General features: G+C 39.0%; 1 protein-coding gene across 1 annotated transcript; it reads left to right on the top strand.

Annotated features, from left to right (window-relative positions):
- The first annotated feature begins 4,857 nt into the window (after nucleotides 1–4,857).
- Nucleotides 4,858–7,536, top strand: LOC100677294 (serine/threonine-protein phosphatase 4 regulatory subunit 3B-like). The gene is made up of 2 exons (XM_003416008.3): nucleotides 4,858–6,657; nucleotides 6,817–7,536. Exons 1-2 carry the CDS (start codon nucleotides 5,157–5,159, stop codon nucleotides 7,506–7,508), a joined length of 2,193 nt encoding a protein of 730 aa, XP_003416056.1. The 5' UTR covers nucleotides 4,858–5,156; the 3' UTR covers nucleotides 7,509–7,536.
- Nucleotides 7,537–10,934: the final 3,398 nt, after the last annotated feature.

Here is a 10,934-nt window from a genome sequence, read left to right as displayed (position 1 = left end):
TTTCTGACTCAATCCAATTCTTTCATCAGACATATTATATTCAAGACACTCCTTTAAATGTTAATAGAATCAAGTCAAAAATGAAAATGTATCTTTTATGATAGAAATATATAATGTTCTACTAAATAAATGAAGATGATTTCTACCACTAAGCAAAAATGTGGTGGTTTGTAACTCCAAATTATGCCCATTGCTATTACTTATATAACATGGTTATAGGGTAGTCAGGAAGCAGACAGCTAAAATATTCCTGGTGATCAAGGTAAGACAAGGAAGTAACAGTCTATCAGCATAGAGAAAAGGAGCAGATCTATGAATTATAGAACTTAAAACTTAAAATTAGCCTAGAAGTAACTATTTGAACAAAGAAAAAGAGGAGAGCATGGCACTGAAAGGATGGAAAATTCACCTGAGGTAAAGAAAACAACACTTTCTCCCTTTATTTCCCCTCCCTTAAATCCATGGGGAGAGAACAAAAAGATTTTGGAGCTTCCAAGGAAGTCAAGAAGCCCTGGTGGTACAGTGATTAGGAGCTATGGCTGCAAACCAAAAGGTCAGCAGTTTGAATTCACCAGCAGTTCCTCGGAAACTCTATGGGGCAGTTCTGTTCTGTCCTATATGACTGCCTTAAAGAAAACAACAACAGTGCTGTCGAGTCAATTCCAGTTCATGGTTATAGGACATGAACTGGAATTGACTCGACAGCACTATTGTTTTTTTTAAGGCAGTCAAGCACATACCTGAGAACCCTCTAGAGCTATCAGAAGCTGCCTGTGGAGCCCAGAAAATACTCATAGAATGATTCTTGCCTCTGAGGCTCCAGGAAGATGATAGCTGGTAGTGCTTCAAAGAACACATAAGAGGATGAAGTTTTCAGCTGAGAATAAAATATTTTAAATGTGTAAACATTCTAACAATCTACATATGGAGGAGCATACACCCCTCTTGGAGTTCTGGTAGTACAGTGGTTAAGTACTTGGCTGCCAACCAAAAGGTCAGCTGTTCAAATCCATCAGCTGCTCTGTGGGAGAAAGATGTGGCAGTCTGCTTCTGTAAAGATTACAGCCTTGGAAACTCTATGGGGCAGTTCTACTCTGTGCCATAGGGTCACTATGAGTTGGAATCGACTTTATGGCAAGGTTTTTTTTCTTTTTTTAATACATCCCTCTATGCTCAGGAAAGTCCAAGGTTATACCTGTTGTCCAAGCATAAGTTAGCACCATGTCCCCAATGCTTCACCCACACCCTTTGCAGCGACCTCACATTTGCAGTGGGGTATACTTTCCCACCCCTTGACCCTGGGCTTGGTTGTGAACTTGCTTTGGCGAAGACATAACTCAAATAGAAGCTTGAAATGGACAGGACATTTTAATACTAGAAAATTAGGGCTCTTTCAATACCTAAGTGTAGATGACAAAGCATAAAGGAAAAGAGAGTTTTCTCATGCAATGAAAACCCTAAAATAGGAGAATGTTACTTCCTTGGTCAGTATCAATAAGAAGAGAAATGACCAAATGACTGCCATTGGGATAAAAAAAAAAATTGGGGTAGCGAGGGAAATTTCATATGTATCTTGTAAATTAGAAATATCTCCTGATAAATCTATTTGTTCCATAAAGGAGTGGACACAAATTTCACATTCACTGTTTCATCCTCAGTACCTGATATAGAAGGAGCCCTGGTGATGCAACAGTTAAGCTCACTCTATTGTTAATCAGAAGATTGGTGGTTTGAACCCATTCAGTGGCAAGACTGAATGTAGACAGTAATAAAAAGGGAAAAGTCAAGAATGGCTCTAAAGTTTTGAGCAACAGGAAGGAGGGAGTTGACACTGCTTGCCTTTTGTTTCATCTATTCCCATGAGACATACCAAAAAAAAAGGACAACACTCCATGAAATAAGTTACCCAGAGAGCTTGTAGGGAAGTACATACATGTGCATTTCACACTAGTGGTTTCGGATTTGAAAATTGTAGAACAGATACATTTTAATAACGCTGTTTTAAGGCTGCTTCAAAAAATAAAAAATCCCCCCACCCTTGTTCTTTCCACTATGAAAGAAATGCTCTCTCCTCTTACAGACAGAATAGTTAGAAATTTAAATGTTCTATATGTATACAAGTTGTTTGAATTACTTATACTTAAAATTCAGAAACGTGACTCATTCCTTTACTGTCTTCTAAAATAACTCTGAGAATTATATAAAGTAAGCCCTTTGAGGTCATAAAACGTAGATGAATTACAAGATCCTTGCCTAAAAGTATTTCTTATTAGGTCAGAGTCATCAAGAACTACCTCCTATTACCCTCAGGTCATGGGGCGGAAGCAGGAGGGAGGCAGGCATCCAAAACAGAAGAGAGATTCTGAGCCTTAACATTAAATCTACCTATTTTGATTTAGACCTTGCCTCAGAGATTTTCCTTCATGAATAAAATGGGGAACCATAAACTAGCACTGATGGTTAGGATAAAAATTGTGTCATTGTAAATACCTGCTACAACAGGGTATGTATAGTCTGAGAGAGCACACTGTACACTGGGAAGAACAAAGTAAAGAGCTGGAACTACACAGGCCTGGTTTCAAATCCAAGCACCATTCCTTACTGCAGGGGTTTGAACCAAGTGCCTGTTCTCTTGGAGTTCCAAGTTTTTTTCCGGTTTAATATGGTAGCGATAATATCTTTCTCAGGCCATTATTGCGTGAGGACTGAAAGAGAAAATAAATAATGCATATAAAAGGGATTTACACAACTCCAGGAACAGGACAGTTGCCTTGGGCCAGACGGTATTCATGTTACCTTCTACCTTCCTTCCTGTGAAATGACAACAACAAAGTAAGACCCTTCTGTGGGTATGACTAAACCCAGAAAAAGGAGTAAAAAAGGACGTTGCTCTACTTCCCAAACGAAGTAAGACTTGAACTGAAAGAAATAGTTGCAGAATGAGCAAGGCGAAATTTAGACTTGAGGCTCTTTCCGACTATAAAGAGACTCTAGTTAACCTAATTAAGACAAAGGAAACTTAATTGGCCTGCGGGAACTCCCAGTGATAAAATTGTGAGAACACCTAAATTTGTGCTGGATGCCTCTCAGAAAATGGAACCTGAGGGCATATTCAGAGAATTGACAAGTGTTATAATTGATTCTGATAAAAACTTTAATATAACCACAGCAAAAAAAAAAAAAAAATTTAGATCATTAGCAGGCACATCATTAATATTGTTGTATATTTACACATTCCCTTTGGTTGAAATAAGATATGACTTCTTAAATAGTACGTTTATCACTATTTGGATTCGCCATTCATAAGTTCTCACATTTAAATATTGTTTATAATTTGCAAATGTTCCTACACCGACAGTATCCTGGCACTGATTTAAATTCTCTCAGAAAACGACTGTCATTTGCAGTCAATTCCCCAAGTGCCCCACCTGTACTTTCCCAGGTAATATTCCTGTAATATAATCTCCTGGAGGCGACATTGCAAGAGAGGTGCACAGTTTTTCTGTGCCCTACTTGAGAAGTGTCACACATCTCCAGTGCGATGTAAAATGAAGTGATTGTTACCAACAGGGCTCTTCAAGTCCAAAGGAGTTTGATGTGGCCCAATTCTCAGTTTTTCCCTTGCTATAATAGGGTTAATGTTTGGAAAATATTTTTTAAAAAGAAAACTGCAAAAGTTGCTGCTACATCAAAAATCAACTCGGTTACTATTAAAATTATATTTAACAGAGTTGCCATATCCAAGCTTCTATTTTTTCGGTTGGCTATACACAGATGTGGATCTAAAGGAGGAAGTGTGTGACTTTCATCTTGACTTGATCATTTTGTGTTGATTACAAATTATATAGATGGAAGGAATGTGACATAAAGTGAAATGAAGGTCAAAAAAAGAAGGGGATAGTATAGTTCAATGGCTGAGAGAACCAATTTTGGAATCAAAAAGACAGGTATTCAAATCAGAACTCCCCAACTTATTAGTTGTATGACCTTTGACAATTTATTTAACTGCTCTAAATGTGTTTCCTTACGTTAAAAAGACGACTATATCACTGTGTTATATTGAAAATTAAGTAAGAAAATGTATATAAGTTCTGGTCATAGTGTCTTGAACATAGTAAACACTCTAGTATTATACTTGACCAATTATGTTATTAAATTTCTTTATAATAACAATAAGCACTCAAGAATTATTATTTATTGTGGTTATTATTACTACCATTATGAAGGAAAGAAAGAAAACAATTGATCTGTGATGGTCAATACTCACTTTTGGCTAATTCAACTCACAGTTTCCCGCTGGTCTACTGCTTCCCTAAGGCTGAGTAGTGTGGTTATGGGCTGGCCAAATTAGAGGACATTTTGTTCCACCTTGTGCTAGAAGATAGAGCTTTAGGCTGCAGGAAACAAAGCAAAGGGGTTGACCAAATCTTGGATCAGCATCATCCCCCATGCATGGCTAAGTGAATGATACAGACATAGGCCGGGCCTCGTGGAGAAGATCCAAGCTGAGGTTTAAGATTCTTGCTATTAAGGGTCTCACCCCTGCTTGTTTTGGACCAGCCGTTGTTTGACATAGACTGTCAAGTGTGGATTTGGTCAGCACATAGGCGATTAAGATTTGTCTAAGGTCCTAAGTCTCTACCCACAAACACCTGATGGATGAAAATGTTTCTGGGGGACAAAAGCGCTTTTGGAACGAACAATGCTCTTTGTTCCAACTTGAAAGCCGCAATTCTAAACTTGGCGGCAACTGGTATTGCCAAACATGGGGATTTATTCATGGGCTCAGGAAAGTCTTTCTGTAACTTTAAGCAGGTAATGCAGCTACACTGCTTTTGGGTAGAATCCTGGGAAAATCGAAATCCTGCCAGGATGAAGCTCTCCTAGACAGTCGAGAGCATGTTCAGAGAGAATGGAGATGGGAGGAGCAGCTGGAAGGGGAGGAGGATGCGGTGCACAAGGTGGGGGACCTGAGAGATAGTGGGACTCCTGTGCCCCCGCCACGTCCACCCCGGGCATGACCGGTATTGATTCGCCATCTTCTGATTCGATTTTCCGGTCTTGCCACTTCGGCTACCGTCGCGTAGCTATGACTACCACCGTTGTTTGGGGCACGAGATGTGGCCAGGGCCATAGGGACGAGGCCACAGGCAGTCATGGCGCTCAGGCGGCGCCGTGTCAAAGTCTATATCCTGAACGATCACCGGGAATGGGACGACCTAGGCACCGGGTTGATCTCATCTACTTACGTGGGGCGGCTGCAGGGAGTGTCCCTGCTAGTTCGTTCCGAGTGCAACGGCTCCCTAATCTGGGAGTCGAAGATAAATACACACACACGGTATCAGAAACAACAGGAGTCATTGATTGTTTGGTCGGAAGCCGAGAACCACGGTCTGGCGCTAAGTTTCCAGGAACGAGCCGGCTGTCAGGCAATCTGGAAGGACATTTGCCGCGTTCAAGGTAAAGACCCCTCCGCCGAAATCACACAAGACCTTTTGGATGAATCAGAAGAGGAACAATTTGATGAAATACCAGACACCAGTAATCTGGTTGTCCTGCCTAATTGTGAACTCAACAATCTTGAACAGATTGCTGGCTTAGTTAACACAGTTCTTGCCTCGCCTATCCGTAGGGAAAGGCTGGCTCTGATCTTGGAAAATGAGAACTATATTAAAAAACTACTGCAGTTGTTCCACACTTGTGAGACGCTAGAGAACACCGAAGGCTTGCACCATTTGCATGCCATTATTAAAGGAATCTTATTCCTCAACAAGACATCTCTGTTTGAGATCATGTTTTCTGATGAATGCATCATGGATGTGGTGGGATGCCTTGAATACGACCCTGCTTTGGCTCAGCCTAAAAGGCATAGGGAATTCTTGACCCAAGTTGCAAAGTTCAAGGAAGTTATACCAATAACAGACTGTGAACTTAAGCAAAAAATACGTCAGACCCACAGGCTACAGTACATTCACGATATCTTATTGCCTATACCATCCATGTTTGAAGAGAATATGCTTTCTGCTCTTACTACTTGTATTTTCTTCAACAAAGTTGAGATAGTCAACTTACTGCAGAACAATGACAAGTTTTTGTCTGAGGTTTTTGCACAGTTAACAGCTAAGACCACAGCTGATGATCAACTGCGTGAATTGGTGTTTTTTTTAAAGGAATTCTGTGCATTTTCTCAGACCTTACAACCACAAAGCAAGGATGCATTATTCCAAAAGTTCACAAGATTGGGAATTCTTCCTGCTCTTAAAAGTGTCATAGGCATGGACAATCTGCAGATAAGGTCAGCTGCTACAGATATATTTGTCTATCTAGTGGAGCGTAGTCCATCCATGATCCGACGATTTATAATGGACGAAGCCCTGCTCTGCAAAGATGGTAACCTTTTAATTACTATAATAATTGAACAAATGATCGGTGATACTGACCCTGAGCTAGGAGGTGCTGTTCAATTAATGGGGCTTCTTCGTTCTTTACTTGATCCAGACAACATGCTGGCTGTACCTAGTGAAAGACAAAGAAGTGAATTTCTAAATTTCTTCTACAAACGTTGCATGCATGTCTTGATAGGGCCACTTTTGGCCAGCACTTCAGAAGACAAATGTGAAAAGGATAATACAGGTGGAGCTAGCAAAAATTGCCCCGATAATTATCAGACAGCACAACTGCTTGCCATAATTTTAGAGCTGCTCACGTTTTGTGTACAACATCACGCATATTACATAAAAAATTATATTTTGAACAAAGACTTGCTAAGAAGAATCTTGATCCTGATGAACTCAAAGCACACTTTCCTGATCTTGTGTGCTGTTCGCTTTATGAGAAGGATGATTGGCCGTAAAGATGAACTTTATAATTGTTACATCATCAAGGGAAATCTTTTTGAGCCAGTCATAAATGCTCTTCTGAATAACGGGACTCGGTACAATATGTTGAATTCAGCTGTAATTGAGCTGTTTGAATACATAAGAGTGGAAAATATTAAGTCTCTTGTTGCACATATAGTTGAGAAGTTTTATAAGGCAGTTGAATCGATTGAATATGTTCAGACATTCAAAGGACTGAAGATTAAATATGAACAAGAGAAAGAGAGACAAAGTCAAGTACAGAAGAATTTGCATCCTATACTGCCTAGCAAAATACTTTATGAAGGTGCCAATGTCTTTGAGGAGATAGAAGAAGTGAGTTTTAAGGAAGATAAAGAGGAAGGAGGAGCAATTATGCCGCCATTGGAAACTCCTGCGCCAAAAGACCACTTTCCAAATCATTGTGGTAACATGACGGAGATTGAAAAAAGAAAAGTCAATGCAGACAAGACCAACCTTCAGGAAAAAGCATCTGGTGACTTCAAATTTACTCCATCGCTTTCTGCCGGTGTTGCTAATGGAACAAGTAGTCCAGATGGTAGCAGTGTGGTTGGTTTAGTGAAATATCCAGAAGATGAAGATGGAGAAATTGGAGCACCGCCCCGGAAAAGACTTCATCTCAGTTCATAAAATCTTTACTGGGAGACCTCAACGTGTGGTCTTACTAAAATTCTGTAAATGTTTAATGAGTTAAAAAGTCTGAATCGAAAGGCTTTCTCATGTCAACTTATAAGTATAGAATAAGTAACAAAAGATGCTCAGTGAATCAGCTTGGAGGGTTTAGTTCTGTAAAAATGACTTCCCAAAAACTTGGAAAAAAAATTTAGTAACCAGAACCTGGGTGATAGCTTCTTAGCAAGAAAAGTCTTAGTTAATGTAGTTTTTTTCCAGGGATACATATTAGAAACAACTGTAACAGTTCAACTGCAAAGCTTATAACATTACTTGCATAATGGTTCTGGCTATGGTATTATTCAGTTGCCTGTTTTGAAATAAATGCTTATATTGATATATATAAGGAAAACAAAGTCAGCTATAATAAAACGTAAAGCGAAGCTATTTAGATATTTCTTTGAAAATGTAACAAAAATTAGCCTTTCGGGAAGTAACTTTCACTATGTATTTTGAAGAATAATAAAGCAAGCTGTATTCAAAATAGACAAGTCTTTTCAATTTTTTTTTTTTTTTTTAGATAAACGATGCCCAACATTGGTCCAGTAGTACTAGGACCTTGGGGGTGGGTAAAACAGAATGCTTTCAACTGGCTAGACTGTGAAAGATACTTTGAAGTCATTTTCGGCTTCATTAATGAGGTCATATCTCTCTCTGTCTCCCCAGAGCAGCAGGTAAGTTTTAGAGTGTAACTGATAAAGACTAAGAAGATAAAATCTTAAAAGTCTTAGATACTTTGTGTTGTATTCTTAGTCTTTATCAATTACACTCTAGAACTTTCCTGTTGGGTAAGTGGGTAAGTGCTATGGCTGCTAACCAAAAGGTCGGCAGTTCAAATCCACCAGGCGCTCCTTGGAAACTATGGGGCAGTTCTACTCTGTCCTGTAGGGTCACTATGAGTTGGAATCGACTCGACAGGAACAGGTTTGGTTTTTATTTGGTTTAAGAATACAAAGATGGCGCAGTGGTTAAGAGCTTGGCTGGTAACCAAAAGGTCGCCAGTTCGGATTCACCAGCCGCTCCTTGGAAACCCCACGGGGCAGTCCTACTCTATCCTACAGGGTCGCTATGAGCCGCAACCATAACGGCACATAACAACAGCAACAAGATACAAAGAGTAGTGCTGAATGAAGCAGCATTTAATATCTGGAAGCCATTAGACCAAGAAAACATTACTTAAGTTTCAATATCAGCATACAGCACACAAGGATGTAATATGAAACCTGCCTAATTAAAGTGTTAATGAAGAGAAATTTCTAAAAATAAACTGAATTAAACAGTTAAGAGGTCTTATTTTTAGAGGAGCAAGTTAACTGGGTCCAGTTTTCCTGGAATCATTGAAACTGAAACAGCTTCTCCTGTTTTGAAGATTTTGTGTTAATTTTAAGTTTGGCCTCTGTTTGGACAACATAGGCTGTTTATGTAGATATGAAGTATAGTTCTCCATAAAACATATTTAGTATGTATTAAAAAATCACTGTACTTGTTTTACACCATTCGGTGATATTCCGGCTGAACTATAAAATTCAGGAATTAAAATGTGACCCAGTAATTAAAAGAAAAAAATTTTACTATTGTACAAATAGGAGACACATTTTATGCAAAAATAAAAGACTGCCGTGTAAGAACTGCAAAGAGAGTGTGTTCCTAAAACAACAAACAATAATTTCAACAGATATAAAGTCTGCTACAATGTACATCACCTCATTAGATGTAATCATACATTGCCAAGGACGTGCCACAAGGAGGAAATTGCATTTTTACATCTCTCAAGCCATGCTAGTTCAAATGGCGTAATGGGTTTATTCATGTTGTGAGTGTATGTCCCAAAAAAGGTAGTTTCTTAGAAAAGCATTTTATGTTTTCCCTCTGGCCAGACTCTCACGGGCAAGATTATCCATACTACACACATTGACACACACACACGTATGCACACCGAGATTTAGTTTTGAAAAAAATACATTTAACGTGTTCTTCTGGTGGAAAGAGCCCCAGTTCCTTAACAGAGCAGTTATTTACAACTAGACAGAGAAGAAAATTTCTTTTTTGATGCTATTTCTGTTTATTCTTTATCCGTTGGTTTTAAGCTGCCATAAAAAAAAAAATGAACAATGTAGGAGGAAAAAAAAAATAAGTATTTGCATTTCTGGCTGGATTGTCTCCAGTGAGTTTGTAAGGAAAGATGAGGGGAGATGAGGAAGGCATAAGTGTAACGGGGAGTAAGAAAAAAAGGGCAGGCATTCTATTGAGCTGGATAACCTCTAGAAGCCCTTTTCTAGTCACAGCTACTTAATGTTAGGGGAAGCATCGTGACAAGTGAAATGGTGCAAAGGCAAATTGCCCATCAGATGGCATAACCTACTATTAAGAGAACATTTAAGAGGGCAACAGAACACAGCAGAGCGATCCTTACTGTCTGCACACTGAGTAAAAATTGACCAAAATGTTCAGACCTCTAGCTGTGGTGTGCAAGAAGATATCAAGTCAGGAATGTTTGATTTTATTGTTGAGTTTTTTTAGAAGTCATTAAGTAAAGGACCCTTAAGTAGGTTATTTGTGAAAGAAGAAACCATCTGAAATGGCCCTGTATTTATAATAAAATACAGGCGAGCATTTTTTGAGAGGTGCCCTGGACTCATCAAGGTTTGGGCTTAAAACACATGACCTCCGGTCATTTTTATGGCTTAGTGGATTTCAAAACACACCAAAAAGGGGAGGATGATATAACAGGGAAAGCAAATGCTTCGTATTCAGACAGCTCTGTTGACAATGCAGGCTCTGACACTTAAAATTTCATGACCTCGGACAATTTATTTTCTCCTCTAGCCACAGTTTCTCCGTCTTATTTTAGAAAATTAGAGACTTTATGTAAATTAGCCAGAACACACTTAGTACTCAATAAATAACTTTGAAAATGCATTATCAGTAGTAGCAGCAGCATAACATTCCTAAGAAGGTGGAAGATAAAGCCAGTTATAACCACTTATATCACAAATTATGCTTATAAATTAATAAGCCTATATTCTGGATCAAATTGACAGTAACATAATAAATTAAAATTTAATGAGTTCGGTTTGGGTTGGCAGACAAGTCTAGGTGTTTGCATCATGCCCTGCTGAGACACAACTGAAATAAAAATATTCAAGAAGAAAGAAAGAAACCCTCAAAGCAATGAAGACACTTGGGTAAAGCAGCATCTGAGGTCTTAACCAAGGAATGAGAGATGTCAGGAGTAAAGATTGAAATGGAAATTAGAGGAGTAGGAGAGGAGGTGTGGAGGGAATTGAAGATTTGTAAAAGTGACAAGAGCCACTAAGACCTAGTCTCCCCAGGCCCCACCCCAACAGGCAAAACAGCCAGCAAGAAGTTATTCCTAGACAACAG

The sequence above is a fragment of the Loxodonta africana genome, chromosome X (genome assembly GCF_030014295.1).
Source record: "Loxodonta africana isolate mLoxAfr1 chromosome X, mLoxAfr1.hap2, whole genome shotgun sequence".
Taxonomy (NCBI): domain Eukaryota; kingdom Metazoa; phylum Chordata; class Mammalia; order Proboscidea; family Elephantidae; genus Loxodonta; species Loxodonta africana.
This window is presented reverse-complemented; position numbering and strand designations above follow the sequence as displayed.